Source organism: Sinohyriopsis cumingii, chromosome 5 (genome assembly GCF_028554795.1).
Source record: "Sinohyriopsis cumingii isolate HCF-2022 chromosome 5, ASM2855479v2, whole genome shotgun sequence".
Classification (NCBI taxonomy): Eukaryota; Metazoa; Mollusca; class Bivalvia; order Unionida; family Unionidae; genus Sinohyriopsis; species Sinohyriopsis cumingii.
Window position 1 is genome coordinate 4881959 of NC_142965.1, and position 16873 is coordinate 4898831.

Genomic DNA, 16873 nt, shown 5'->3' on the forward strand with positions numbered 1-16873 from the left:
AATTTTTTCAAAATGTCAGACATGGCGGAAGTCCCACAATATTATTAAACTGGAGCCACATCTGATGACGTCACACATTCGGACTTTATCAACGGAGAAATCATCATCATGGAAGTACATAACCACTGACTTGTGGAAGATTCAAACATATACTGAAGACCTCAACGAAAAAGATATTCATCGATATGTATCGTGAAGAACAAACCCATTGTTGGATCTCATCATAGTCATGGTGTTGGATTTTCCGACCACTGAACCGAGATGAACTAACACGAAGACGTTACGTATCAGAAAAATAATTATTATTTTTTCTCACATCACGTCATGGTTAAATTCTCTCACATTACATATCATAGTTATGAATGAACTCTCATAAATATATTATGTTATTAGAAATATGAGAGTTCATTCAACAAATATCAGAATGACCTTTAACATGTCAAATTTGAAACAAATAACAAATAGCGATGATCTACGTATATTATTACGGTGCTGTGATGAAATATCCTAATTATTTCAGTGCGATGATTGATCTGGATTTAACGATCGATGACATTCTTGGCAAAACACCCGAGATTATTATAGTTAAATCGACGTGCGAATCAGACATTGTGTGATTTGTGTGATTCAACGGCCGGTGTGATTCAGATTATCATGTGATTCATACTCATCATGTGATTCAACGGCCGATGTGATTCATACTTCACTCATTGTGTGATTCAACATTATTATGTGATTCATACTTCACTGAAACATTATTATGTGATTCAACGACAGATTCAACATTATTATGTGATTCATGCTTCACTCATTGTGTGATTCATACTTTACTCTGTGATTCATCGGCTGATGTGATTCATACTCATTGTGTGATTCATACTTTACTCATTGTGTGATTCATACTTTACTCATTGTGTGATTCATACTTTACTCATTGTGTGATTCATACTTTACTCATTGTGTGATTCATACTTTACTCATTGTGTGATTCATACGTCACTCATTATGTGATTCATACTTTACTCTGTGATTCAACGGCTGATGTGATTCATACTCATTGTGTGATTCAACGGCCGATATCTTTGTGGAAAGTGGCACAAAACATACATATATGTGGAAAAAGCCACTTTCCACACTCGCATGATAATCGAAATATATCTATCAAAGGATCTTTTTTCACCTCACATTTTGACAAACTGTCCGTTGACAGATCTGTTGGATGTTAGGTCATTTAGTGAAATTAAATTTATATAATATGCCATTTAGGAAAAGGCTAGTTGATCCATCATCTGATGATCTTATTAAAAACAAACCTGTTACTGCTAAAATATCTTATAGAGTATTACCAGGCGGTATTACTGCATTATGCATTTTCGATCGACGTTGTGCTGGTTTATCACAAAAATCTACAGTACGACCACTAAACCGTAATGAGCTTGCGCGAATACGTCTCAGGGATAAATATCATGCAAGAAAACAATCTTTACCTGTAGACGCCGGGAACAATTAGTTTAGGTTTGACATAATCAAATCGACCTAAAATTTTATTAACAACGATGTCATTGTGAATTTTATCGACACACGGTGAGATCTTTCTAAAATTAAATTCATTTAAGCGCGTATTATACTCGTGTGCCATTTTATCTAATTGTTTCTGCTGCTCAGCTATGTTGTTCATCTTCGCGATGATCTTGCTGCTGTACTCGTTTAATGATTTATTCATATTGTCGTTGGTTCTGTTATTTATTTTTGTGATAACTTGTTGTAGGGTTTTATTATCCTCGAGAACTTTGTTACATTGATCCTTTGTTTCACTTAAATCTTTTTTTAGTTGCTTATTTTCTTCGGTCAGATCATCCAATGAAGTTTGGATTGATTTTAGTTTATTTTTGTACTTTAAGATTTTCGATTTGGATTTGTTACTCGATTCAGTCCTGTTACTCGATTCAATACTATTCGATGCGGTTTTGTTGATTAATCTGACCGATGCGGCCCTGTCATCATCAGTCTTGTTGATTAATCTGATATTACTGTTACTTGATTCAATACTATTCGATGCGGCTTTGTTGAATAATCTATCATTGTTGTTGTTCGATGCGGATTTGTTACTCAATTCAGTCTTGTTGATTAATCTGACCGATGTGGCACTGTCATCAGATTTGTTACTCAATTCAGTCTTGTTGATTAATCTGATATTATTGTTGTTTGATTCGGATTTGTTATTCGATTCAGCACTGTCAGATTTGTTACTCGATTCAGTCTTGTTGATTAATCTGATATTATTGTTGTTCGATGCGGCCCTGTCATCAGATTTATTCGATGCGGCTTTGTTGATTAATCTGATATTATTGTTGTTTGATGCGGTCTTGTTACTCGATTCAGCACTGTCAGATTTATTCGATGCGGCTTTGTTGATTAATCTATCATTGTTTTTGTTCGATGCGGATTTGTTACTCGATTTGGTTTTGTTGATTAATCTATCATTGTTGTTGCTCGATTTAATATTATTTTGTTTATTTTTATTCCATATCTCATATAGCCGCGTATAGCCTATTTTATACTTATCAGCTATGTCCTTGTCCGTCATTTTACCTCTCAACAGCTTTATTTCGCTCTCTTGTTGTTTAGTTAATATTGTCTTCTGCGGCATAATTATTTAATTTTTTCACAAATTAGTAAAAAAACAAAAATATATCGCAACTTTTTATCATTACCAGATACACTACAATAACACCACAGCAATAACAATTACTTGGTATTTCAACCACCTAGTATGATCATCAACGATCTTAATATCATTACCGCCAAAATAACCTTCATCAGGATTTAGCGTGTTTTTCCGTATGTCGTTGTTAATAAAATCTGATTCAGGCCAGCTAGGATAATATATTGTATAATCGCCTCGATCAGCGTTTCGGCTGTCATTTGGTTTCATTTCCGCGGCGAATCCTTTATAGATCGATTTAATTTTCTCGATGATAGTTTTTGTGGTCAATTTTGTTGATCTTACTCTGTGTGATTCAGGAAATATTGTTGAGAAATGTTTGATAAAATTATTATACGTTTCCATGCGAGTTGGATTGGACATCGCCGCCTCGATGTCTGATATGAGTTTACCTCGATGTACCGTTGCAGACGTAACAGATAAATTGTCAGGAACAATGTCAGGCAACGCAAACATTTCAAGGACGTCTCGGATTATTGTTAATTTTTCTCGAGGAGCCAGTTTGTCTGATCTAAATGTTTCTGTGATGTCACCGTTGTTAAATTTATTCACAATTACCTGTTGTGCTCGTTTCATCTGGGTGGATTTCTTGTGGAGGTATTCTATTTCATCTTCGCTTAGTTTGGAACAATCGCGCTGAAACAAATAGTTCATGTACTTTAATTTTTTCTCATATGGTTCTAGATTATCATTTGCTCGGTAACGATAATATTTCGGTAAATCATCATCGCCAATAATACCGGTATCATTATTATTATTACTACCAGTATTATTGGCGTCATTGCTAGTAATAGTATCTTCATTGGTAACGTTATCTTCGTTGGTGATATTTTCATCAGCAGCATTTTTTATTCTTGTCCCGATTGACGTCTTAAGGAACTCATCAACGACGGGATCGGCCTTAATTTCATCGCGTGTAGCTTTTTTCATATTTTTTTTTTTTGTCAGCCATAGTTTGTATTCATCAGGTTCAGTTTGTACTATCTCGTATCCGCTATTTCTCATTGTAAAGTACATCTTGGAGTTATTTTCTTCGATGATGTAGCTGATAAACGCGTACCAGAACGGTGTTGTTAGTTCTCCTGGAGTCGGCATTCTGAATGATTTTTCCTTCTCAGTGAGATTCTTCTCGTTGTTGATGATAGTCGTGATTATGCCGTCCCTGGTCGTGGGTAGATTTTTAACGACCTTAGATGTTGATGAATAGTGAATCTCATCAACGCACCTAAATCTGTGAATGGCCTGTTTAGTCGCTTCGTCTGATCCTAGTTCAGACGAGAACACGAATAATACCTTAAATCGATCATCGACGATACTGACTCCTGCTTCGATGGTGTGGTTGAATATTACAACATCAACGTCATTGAATGCGTTACTTATGTCTGAGAAATCCTTTGCTCGTTCTGCCGCGTTGGTATCGGCGTGATAGTGTTTGACGCGATATTTTAGATGTTGTAATTGTTTCGCGAGTTCCTCAACGGAGTACGACCCGCTCAGTTTGTTATGTTTAAAGATTACAGCTCGTTTCCCGCTTGATAACTGTTTCAGAAGATTAACATAATTATCTTTATGAGCGTTTTCCACGATGAATTTCTTACCGTGATCGGGTTTATATTTATTCATTACGAATTTCATGTCAACGCGGTTTAGTTTATCGTGAAATAAAATCAAATCCTCGTTGTTCGCGTCGGCATCGGCCACGATTACACGAGGGGCCATCGCGATTAGTCCGGCGAATTTATCAAATAAACTTTTGTTGCAGCCTGAATAGCACTGGCGCATTATTCCGTGTAATTCATCAACGATAATCACGTCAGGAACTCCTTCTACGCGTAACAAAGACTCCCACTGAACTATTACTTTTCTTGATTCAACGAGTACAATATCGCCTGTGATGTCCCTGTAAGATTCAAATCCGTAATCGGCCTTAACTTTCTCTGGAAAGGTGATTCGGTAGGACAAATACAACACAGAATCATCTTCGTTTATCGATGATATCGCCGCGATAGATTTTCCCATACCACAGTAAGATCCATCCATGTAGTCGCCGTAGATGATTTTACATCCCGGTCCAGACTCATGTAATGGTTTACTCGTGTAGTTGTAATTGGGTGTCTTATCGATAAATGTTCCAGGGTGAGTTTTCTTCCTGTATTTGGCCGACATCAAATATTTCACGTATTCCGGATTTTTCTGGTCCTGTGGTAATGATTTAACTACATCATCAACGACGTTATTGGTTGCCCCCGCGAAGTACTCGCGGATCTGCTTATCGTAATTGTTTTGTATGATTATTTTTCCGTTACTACGAGGGCAGGTAACAACAAAGTTATCTGCGTGGACATATATCAAACAGTTGTCGCATTTGTCCTCAGGATGATCATTAATCTCATTCCAACCATGACGTCGTTGGCATATATTGCAATAATGTCCTGGTCGTCGCTGGACTGTTAATCTGTTTCTTAACGACGCAGTGACGGTAATTAATTGATCTGGTTCTCCAGTTAACTCGATCGATATTTTCTCGAGATCCTGCTGGGAGATCTCATTGGCATAATCACCAAGATCACTTTGAGGCGGTTTGATATATTCTATTTCGCGTGGTTGTATTAACGTAGGACAAACGAGCAGATCTCACGCGGTTGTGATTTGTCCTGATATTAATCTTTTACAAACCGAATTAATTTTATTCGATTTTGTCCCGGATAATTTAATGCTGTGTAGTCCAGCTTGTTTATCTAACTTCCATGTTGGATTATCCTTACCAGCGCTGTTAATTAATTCTATCTGAGTATCAAATGAGACGAGTTCACATTTTCACAGTACGTGGTATCCGTGAGTTGTTGTGAATAAAAATATTTTATCGCGGTCACAATTACACAGCCGAGAAAAATAATTAATAATTTCTTCGTGTGAGAGTCTTTCTTCTGAATCTTTCGAGGTTCCCATGAAATCTCCGTAATTGATGCGTTCTCGGTATTGTTTGAAGAACGAGTCGATGTCGAATACAGGATATCTCAATCTGAATTTCGGCATAATTTCAGTAACACATCATAACCCTAAAAGCTTATCCGCGACTGATTCAAAGTCCTCGTCGGACGGAAATATATAAAAGTTTTTAAAGTGTTGAATAATCACACCAGGCAGATGATATGTTGATTTACACTCAGATTGAAGCGCCTGAATTGCTTCTTCTTTAGTTTGTACTGAGACAGACTCATCTAATGTCGAGACGGAGAAAATATTATAATAATCGCGCATCATGAAATAATTTCTTCTAGATAACACACGCGCGTCTTCGTTGGTAATGTTGTCGAATAGCGTGTCTAGCGTAAAAGTCGGGTCGTTCTCGAGACACAAATATTTTTCTTTTAAAGTTTTGTTTGTAATATATACTTCGGTTATATTACCCGCACCACAGAGTTCACTTAAGTAATTTTTTTCTGTCATTTATAATTAATATCTATATATCTAATTGATTTTTTTTTAATCACCAATTAAATATATAAGATATTAAATATAACATGGTCAACAACTGCGCTTGGCTTCTTCAGGGGTCAACCAAAATATGCGGAAAAAACTGTAAAAGTATTTTTTGTGGTGACCACATGAAAATCTACCGAAATAACGGCTCATGTGGACCTCGGAGTTGTATTAGTTGCTCTCGTAGAGTTCGTGGTAAAATTCCGTTGTGCATAGATTGCGGCGGAACAAGATATCGATTAATTGTCGAATACAACACAAGGACAAATAAACCGGTTCCAACCTTAGAGGAGTTCTTATCGTCGTGAAAAATAATTATTGAATTTAACACACATGATTATGGTGATGGGGGAAGTCCCATATTATATATTTATGAGAGTTCCCCCATATCGTGATGATTGTGAAATAATCCACGTGGATTATTCTGATGAAGATTTCCAAGATTAATGGTTGAATATCGAACAAGAACGACCATCGTTGGAGGAGTATTTATCATCGTGATTCAAGACCTAATGATTGTGGAAAGTGGCATAATCAGTATTATTATAAGGAAAAAGCCACTTTCCACACTCGTGATAATCTTGGTAAGACAAAATAATTGTTTTTTTCCGCGCGGATGTTTCCCGCGTGTTGTTTTCGTGCGCTGATGACTGTCACAAGTGGCACAAACAGTATTATTATAAGGAATGTGCCACTTGCGACAACCTCAGTGATGATGGGGGCGAGGGCCAAACCCAACATTATATTTATAATTTTGACAATTCTGTGATGGTGATGAAAATAAGGTCATAATTATTAATCTGATTTGATTGTTCCCGCATATTGTAAAATTATTTTGTTTCCTCGCGAATCGTTTCTCATACTGATGTTCCCGCATATTGTGAGATTATTTTGTTTCCGTGTGATTTGTTTCCCCTGCGCCAATGAAACGTTATTTTGTTTCCACACGGTATTCTCGTGAATTGTTTTTCATGATGATGTTTCTGTGTGTTATTACTTGTTCCCGCGCAGCTGATTTCACATTATTTTGTTCCCGCGATGATATTAAACTCATTTGTCTGAAAACAAGCCCGGGTCAAGGAACCACTAACAAATGCGCCGTGGAGAATATTGCAAAAAACATAATTATCTTATAAAGAAAAACCCTCATGCTGGTCCACGAAGTTGTGTTGGATGTAGCAACGGCATGAGGATTATATCAGATTTGCAAAAATTGCACTGAAGATCGATACAGAAGTTTAATGATATATTACAGAAAAAGAAAGAACATAAATCCAAAAAATAGAAAAACCACCATCAGAACTTGAATATTACTTGAAACATAGAACAAATTCCCAGGATTCAGATGAAGATTCCCAGGATTCAGATGAAGATTCCCAGGATTATTCAGAATAACATAGCAGCAGAGAGGGCCTTGTCTACAATTCTGTTTGGGACAAACAATCGTAGACGTGGTATTGACCTCTATGAAAGGTCACTATTTTTTTTGGTCTAAAAACAAGGGTGACCATTCCCTAAAGTGGTCTGATCGCCCTCTCTGCTGCTCCCATCCAGTCACATTATCCTGGCACCGGGCTGACCAGTCGGAACACTAACCTCTTAATGCTGAGCGCCAAGCGAGGCAGCTGTCAGTACATTTTTGTAAGTTTTGGTATGAATCGGTAATATTATCTTGCAAAAATAGTGATCTGCACCATTATAGTTAATTGGGTTAGCTTTATTTGGTTGTAAATAAAAACAGGAAACTCAGTTCACAAAAATGACTTGTCAATTTATTTCGTCTCAAAAATATCTATACATAAAACACTTGCTATACTTTACAAAACTGCAGCAGTCATTGTGGTTATGCCCACGTGACACTTAAGTTTAAAATTAAACATGCTAAAAGGAAGACAATAGCTTAACACAAAGACCTGTGAAATTTCTGTACCGAAACTTTTAAAATATTTTAGTTTCAAGGTCTTCCGTGAGGTAGTTTCTCTGCAACTCAGTAATATTCAAAAGTTTCAATTACACCGTAAAAATATTAGATATTTGATAAAAATTTAATCTTCGACAATGTAATCATAAGGAAATCTAGCATTTCAAAGTACGACTTCTAAGTAAAATGGAAAAAGACTTACATAATAACAAATGTTATATTTATATTTTCAACTTAATTCAGGCAATGCATTGATTTACACCTATTGATACAAATTCATTTCTGCACAGAAGCTGAATCGACGATTTCACCCGACTACAAAAATATTTTTCAAAATACTTTGAAATTGTTTTTCTCTTGACGTCATCAAATGGACAAAAGTAACTAATGCATTGTGGGTTATCTCCCTTCAAAAGATTTAAATGCTAGTAACTTTTAAAACTTTCTTGTGTTTTGTACAGAGTTTGTGGCTTTTGCCAGTATACCACATATAATGTTAAACTTTAATTACATTTTTGTCATGAAATATTATGAAACGAATATATGTGACCTACAACAAGCATTACATACGGCAAGCAAAGTGAACACATGGTTTATAAGATTCGGAAACGGACGTATAGTAGGAATAAACCCTATTGCCATTCATTTCTTTATGTTTCAACAAAGACTGGCGAGTTTGTAGAGCGTTGAAAGATTAAAAATTGTGCATGCTTGTTTTGAGTACGATTGTCTCTTTGCCCTAGATATTTCATGCCAATTTTATTATTGATGTCGTTACCATTATCATCTTCAAAAAGTAGCCATAAAACAAAAAACTAAAAATGACATAAAACAATTATTTTGACTATTACACTTTTTCCCTCCATAGAGGAGCTAATGCGTAACCAGTGTTTTAACTGCTGCTACAAGAAAAGAATCTTAAAAGGTAAAGGCATTTTAACGCGAAACGATGGTAATACGGAACACGTGGTAAACTTCTCCCGTCAAAAATTCTAAATATTACAGCAATGTTAAGAGCTATATTTAGTTGAAGACGTGATACAAAACTAAATACATTTATCTATATATGAAGTACAATAGACAAAGTACCCACGATACAACGGCTACAATTACAATAAAATGAACACGAAATTAGTGAGAAATTATGGGAATCAAACGTATCTAGTAAACTGAGTCTAGATATCTGCTATTTAATGTTTTATGTTTAATAAATAATAACATCTACTTTAAGACCTATTCAGTGATATGAAAATTGTTGTCATCATATATACCATAAAAAAATTAGAGATTATAGAGACTTGCCGAGTTTCATTTTCACGACACATTTATACCTCAAGTGATATATCAAAGACACAACATACGTACTATACATATATTTTATTTATGCATCATACAAGTACATATACTTATGTTCCATCGGACTTTTGATTGACTAAAGGAAACTGTTGACATAAACTTCACTCTCAGCGTGTCCCCTACAAAACTGACGTATGCATGGATTGTAGCTATTGACAATCCTTTTGGAAATTGTTAAGTTTTCCTTCTTGTTTGAGCTTCTATTTTCATTTCTAATGATTGAATAAATTTATACAAAGAATGCTTACGATTTAGACTTGAAAACTGACCACCACAAACACGTGCATAGCTAGCGACCCGTGCAGTCAAAGTGCGGCCATTCGATTACCACCCAGTACGTTAAAACGAGTGGGGGAAAAGTGTAATCGCAATGATGAAACAAACATAGGTACCTCTGTCATTTATAATTATTGACAATAGATCTAAGGCACTATTATACTTGACTTACCCCTTGTTACTGGACATGACATTGTTTTATGTCCCACCCCTCTGTGTTGGTGTGTGTGCGTGTGTGTGTGTGTTATCTGGACTTTTAACGTAGCTTTAACAATTTTTCAGTCACATCGCTACACTATCTGTAATGTGGCAGTTTATAGTGATGTCTAGCACTGGGGCATCATGCCGCAGATGTGTAGCGTCATGTCCCACCCAGTCATTATCCGGACACCAGGCCGGTTGGTCGGTTTGTCTGCCCAATTTAGTATCATATGGCGACACTAACATGCTGGCTGACCAACCAAGAGAAAAGAATGCAGTGGGCATACTATAATAGTTTACCGTCAGTCTCACCGTTTTCCTGTTGGTCGACTAGCCAGTCCGTCAGCTTAATCATGGATCCACAGAAAGTTGTCTGGTTCAGTTGATATACAACTGACATACTGACTGAGCAAACAGACAGAACAAGAGGGAAAATAACCTTCAGATATTTCAATATATAAAAAACAGGATCCGGTTTAGAACCTTATTACTGGTTTCAAAACAGAAAAATATGGTTGACAAATAAAGCGTAAAACATTACTGAATGTTGAATTTAGTGTTCGGCATACTCGTCTTCACATGTTATACATCTTAGTGTCATTGGTTGAGTCTAACACTATATGATATTCCGATGGAAAAGGTATACATGTTATTACATCTTAGTGTCATTGGTAGGGTCCAACACTATAATACACTGTTAGAAAAGGTATACATGTTATTTAATCTTAGTGTCCAACACTATAATACACTGTTAGAAAAGGTATACATGTTATTACATCTTAGTGTCATTGGTAGGGTCCAACACTATAATACACTGTTAGAAAAGGTATACATGTTATTACATCTTAGTGTCCAACACTATAATACACTGTTAGAAAAGGTATACATGTTATTTAATCTTAGTGTCATTGGTAGGGTCTAACACTATATAATATTCGACGGAAAAAGTATACATATCATTGTAAGACTAAATTTCCTCAGCGTTGCTGTAAGGTTCAGATTCAAGGAGATTTGAAAATAGTTACACATGTTTAAATCAAAAGAAAACGGACTTTACAATATATATTATCATTATTTTCTTATTTTGTAATGACTGGCAATTCATCCTAGAGGAATCGCTATTTCAAATATCAACGGTACTGTTATATCTTAATTTCATTGTGCCAACACGTTAAAAGCCTTGTTATTTTTAGTGCATGTGGTATAACTAATGTACATATAAACACTGTGGTATGAATAATTTCGATTATAAACACATTGCCTTTGTTCCCAACGGTTAATTTTGCGTCATGCTCTCACTAATTACGCTCAGCTGCCCGTTATCTCAAACATATGGATGTTGTCGTTGTTGCATAGGCTATACATGGTGGAGGAAAATCCCAGAAAGGACCACCGACCCATGAGAAACTATTAGCAAGCTGTCTGACATACGCATATTGGTCGAACCAGAGACTCGAACCTAGGCAGACAGGTGAGATGGCAGTGATCCGTAACGGTGAGCCCTTTAGACCACTCGGGGCCTTTGCGTGGATTAACAATTCACTCGTACTTAACTGCATTTTTCCAAACGATAAAACAATTCTGAGCTGGATTGTGGTTGCACCAGATAATTACATACGAAAATGGAAGGGGGTACAATTCCGAATGGATTCGAAACTTACTATTGCCAATGTTGTCCCTCTGCCAACCGGATATATAATATGTTACCAAAAAGCTAAACGCAAGACCTATGAAGCTTAAAACTGATAAAACTGCTATAACACAAAGCATTTCCATGTAACATCATGGTCTGTCTAGCAAAGAAGACATGGTCTGTCTAGCAAAGAAGACATGGTCTGTCTAGCAAAGAAGACATGGTCTGTCTAGCAAAGAAGACATGGTCTGTCTAGCAAAGACAGACAGACTACAATCCAGCTCAGAATGGCGAGAGTATAAAGTCTCTAGTTTTACTACGCTAAGCCCCAAACTTGACGTGTCATGTTATCAATAATGTTCCATTTGTTTACAAATTCTACTAGGTACGCGTGGGCATTTCCGTACGTGAAGATAAGCTCGTTACACTTCGGGCAAACCTGTCGGACCGCAGATGCTTTCCGTAGGCATTCAAAATGGAAAATATGTTTACATGGTGTCACGACTCCATCGTCCATTTCATCCAAGCAAATGGCGCACACATCATCCAGATTTGAAATTTGTTCCGGTGTAGCTGTAGGCAAAGTGTTTACAAAAGCACGGGATTTGGTTGTCCGCAAGTATTGTATGCATTCAAGTAGCACCAATGGAACCGCTACTTTCCACATCAGAAATAAATAAGTTCCCGATATTACAAAGACCGAAAGCGGATCTTGCGGAAACTGGGGGAAAAATGCCCAGTTGTAACCCTCCAAAATGAAGCAAATAATAATACCGAGGCTTTTTGATAAGCTGATGAAGTAGATGATATCTTGTGTTTTTATAAGATCCATATCGCAAAACCAGCAAATCATTTGAACCGTGTACTCCACGAAGGTCATTATGGCGTCGAACACCAGCTTCAGAGACTGCAAAGCACACATGGCGGACCATAAGCTCAGTTCAAACTGGCTTGCAAAACTTAAGGACATCAATACGGACGCCACAACGATGCACATAATGCAAACGAAGACCTCAATGCATACTCGCAATCGGCGTTCAGCGGCATTAGCGCCAATCTGGGTAATGAAAGATCTTAGCATAAACCAAATTTCATTAATAAACTCTGTAAATGTAAAGTGAAGTATAACACTAATTATATTACCTTTCTTCTCTTCGTTCTCGTTGATAATTTCGGCAATTATAGGAAATGCAATGAAAAATCCCAACATATTGTTGGCTCTGCCTGGGTAAAATATCTGTCTCAACCTTTGTCTGTTTTCTCTTACGTTAATTAGACAGTAACGAATCATGATGATAACGATATGTCCAATCAGAACCTGAATGGATAGAATTGAAATTAGAACAACAAAAGACGTGCACCAGTTGACGATGATATTACTTACTGTCGCCATGGATACCAGGGCTTGCAAAGGCACGCCATTTCGGAGCTCAGATATAACTGCATACGTGTAATAGGAAACACTAAAGATTGAAAAAATGTGACAAAATGGAAACTTTGTGGAGCGGTCTTCAGCGAAAGCGGCTACATATTGTAATAACATACTTTCATTACGGTCCATGTTATGGCTGCGTCGAATAGCAGCCGGGATGTCAGAACACAAAGCTATTGCTGTGAAGATAATTACAAACGACCAATACGCGTAGTTAACAAAGTCTATCGAATTGAGAAAATACACAATCATCATCAGCACGAATATGGTCGCAGTTTGCCACCGAGAAACCATATTGAATTCGGGGCTTATACCCCGCACCATTGATAGTAGAACTGTGTTGGCTACAATTGCTAAACTGGAATACAGGAAGGTGGAGTTCTCGGATTCCAAATTCGGAGCACTTTGCTGACATTTGGTGATGACATATCCAAATACTAGAAATGGAATAACAAGGACATAGAAACCCCATATCTCCCTTCGTGATAAGATGAGAGCGTCCAATATCAGCAGTGAACCTGGAAGAAAAGAAATATCCCATTATAAATCTGCATATATATATATATATATACATACATATATATGTACATATATACACACATATATATATATACACATATATACACATATATATACACACATATATATATATATACACATATATATATACACGTATATATTGGGAGGGTAAATCATAGGAAGTAAAAATGATATATCGTTGTAGTTGGATGTAATGACGCTGCCTTGTTAACATCTGTGAAAAAAGAACTTAATTTATCTCATCGATTGCACTTTTGTAAATGCATGGTTTGAAAACTGACAGTAGATACATCTCAGCATTTAGAACAAACAAATGAGAGATTTATCCCTCGTTCACTATCATAGTCGTATTTTGTGCATTGTTTTTGTTTCCTTTGTGTACGCTGTTCTTCACGTACATCTGGTTTAGATATTAGCTCATGTGTCTGGTAATCAACTAAACAACAGCTCTGCTACACTAGTCGGGAAAGTATTTTATTAGCTAAACAATCGGGATAGATGATATATTCCCATGTCGTCATGTTTCTTACGAATATATCAGTTTCCTACGGCAAGGTACCTTTAGATGCTACACTATTTCCAGATATGAAGAAAGCAAAATGTAGCTAAATGGTTCGATAAAGACAAATCTGTATAGAAACTTCATTACGTTACACAATTGCAACCTGACAATTTCTCGATGAAAGGAAGTACCAGTTTAGTCACTTGGGCTAGTCGCGTTCAAGTCTTTTCCGAATTGTTTTTGAGACTAGAAAGATATGCTACGATTCCATGGTATTAAACTAAGTAACAGAAAAGAAAACCTATAATTTTTTAGAACTTCGACTGGTAGTTTATTATCTTAGAATACTAAGTGAAATTGTATAATGAACTTACAGTACTGAGAATTAACTCCCAGCTTACCCTTCAAGTTCTATCACAAGTCCAAATGTATAGAGTTCCACATCATATCCCAATTGTTTTATAAACAAATTACAATACTGAGTGTGTTGATGTGCCTGTAGTCTCGAATGTACCAATATGCCAATAACAGAATGTGCTGATGTGGGTTTTTTTATGTATCACAATAATATAATCCGAAATCTCCTTGGCTGAATTTACTATAATTCCAAATTTATTTTATCCAAGAAGTATCAATGAGCGTTTTAAATTTCCAGTGAATAATTTAAACAAGTAAATCCACCCGCCTACAAACTGACAACACAACGATAGAACTTATTCCACTTCGGATGTTAAAGCAGGAATGATTAATTTTTCAAGGAAACAACATTGGTAAGAACAGCTAAGACATTAATAATAATAAACGTTCCAAGTAGTCACCACGTCTAGGAATTTCCAAGTAGAAATTTATTGTCCTAAACTCAGATAAAAGTAGAAATGGTTCCCTCTATTAATAATGTTCTGAATATTTAATCTAAAATCAAATTTTACCCATGTATTACATTTATTTGACAAACATTTCACCTGCAAGGTACATCATAACCTTGATTTTGGACAAAGATCAGAACCAGATTACGCATATACATAGCATATAATCATGGAGAGAAGCCAACAAACAATACAAATTAAATATACATAACATATTTCCACATGTGCTTTTAGGACAGATCGTTTACCTTCCAATCTTTTCCTACCGTTCAGCAATATTTCACTTTAACCGCTTGCAACATTTTATCAGAATGAAAATACACGTAGAAATTCTTCGTGGGAATTTTAAGAGCTGTGGATTGATTGGACTATCATTTATTTTGGAGGAGCTGTAACGACGTCTTTATCTAAAGTGCAGGTCACAACATTCATGCTTAGACATTCCTCACCCCTACCCCATTTTTAAAAGTTTCCTTCGAAATTGTTAAATAAAGAAATAAAAAGGTACGAGTATTAGTGTACTTCTAACAGTCGACTCAACTCAGTTGACAAATTATGCAAATCAGATCTCTATGAATGTAATGGCTGATAATTACCTGAACGACAATGGATGTAATGGCTGATAATTACCTGAATGACAATGAATGCAATGGTTGATAATTACCTGACTGACAATGGATGTAATGGCTGATAATTATCTGAACGACAATGGATGTAATGGCTGATAATTACATGAACGACAATCAATGTAATGGCTGATAATTACCTGAATGACAATGGATGTAATGGTTGATAATTAGCTGACCGGTAATGGATGTTATGGCTGAAAATTACCTGAATGACAATGGGTGTAATGGATGTAATTACCTGAATGACAATGGATGTAATGGCTGATAATTACCTGAATGACAATGGATGTAATGGCTGATAATTACCTGAATCACAATGGATGTAATGGCTGATAATTACCTGAATCACAATGGATGTAATGGCTGATAATTACCTGAATGACAATGACAATGTCTGTAGGAGTTGTATCCGGATATTCATTTGCTATTTTACCTCTAAACTCTATGAACTACTTGTCTAGGGAAAATATATATTACCGGTAATAAGATTCAACATATAGAGGCGATGACCCAAAATGACTGACAAATCTCTTACCTCCGTATCGTATGAGAAAACACGCTAAGCTAGGTATCAGTGACTCGGAATGTGGTGTAAACAACATCCAGAGATGAATAATGACGAGAACAGGCACGTAGAGGACCAATTCAGCTATATACAGAATGTGTCGGTTCTCCAATGTTTTGATTCTGAGTAAGTGTTCCATGATGTGTTCAAAGACAGGTTCTGTAATAATAATAATAATAATAATTACCGAAGAACGTGAGAAAAGTACTGACAACATCTAAAATGAACCTTAATGAAATCGTCAAGTTCGTGCATGCCGCTTACATCATCGTTTCCAAAGCTTTAGTTTATGCGCCATGTATGCTGGTGCCTATATCAGTACTTAAACCATGTACTAAAATAACGTCACAAAATGATTATCTACCGCCGAATCTTCGATTATAGATGTTAAATAAACTAAACATGGATTGGAGCCAGTCAGGAGTGGTCTTAGCAAACGCGGGTTTCGATTAGGATCATTTTGGCAGGGTACCATGTGAGCACGGCATTTGGAAAACAAACTTTTAATGATGCTGAACTTAAAATTCTTTCATTGCTTTAAAATTACTTTCAATATCGCTACGATGCCTACAGTGTGGAAGTTTAGAGTGATGTCTAGCACGGGGGCATCATGCAGCAGACATGTAGCATGATGTTCCACCCAGTCACATTATCCTGACACAAGGCCAACCAGTAACAACACTATCTCTTAATTATGAGTGCTTAGCGAGGCAGCTGTTAGTACCATTTATACAAGTCTTTGGT

General features: G+C 36.3%; 1 protein-coding gene across 1 annotated transcript; it reads right to left on the reverse strand.

Annotated features, from left to right (window-relative positions):
• Nucleotides 1-7958: 7958 nt before the first annotated feature.
• Nucleotides 7959-16282, reverse strand: LOC149798561 (uncharacterized). Its single transcript, XM_089956945.1, has 2 exons — nt 16100-16282; nt 7959-13545 (listed from the first exon to the last, which is right to left on the reverse strand). Exons 1-2 carry the CDS (start codon nt 16266-16268, stop codon nt 11912-11914), a joined length of 1803 nt encoding a protein of 600 aa, XP_089813071.1. The 5' UTR covers nt 16269-16282; the 3' UTR covers nt 7959-11911.
• Nucleotides 16283-16873: the final 591 nt, after the last annotated feature.

Bases quoted from the DNA above. Each gene is read 5' to 3' on its own strand.
- LOC149798561 (XM_089956945.1), bottom strand. From the start codon at position 16,268: ATGGAACACTTACTCAGAATCAAAACATTGGAGAACCGACACATTCTG. The intron at 13,546-16,099 runs GTAAGAGATTTG...CTTTTCTTCCAG, and splicing joins TTTTCTCATACGATACGGAG to GTTCACTGCTGATATTGGAC.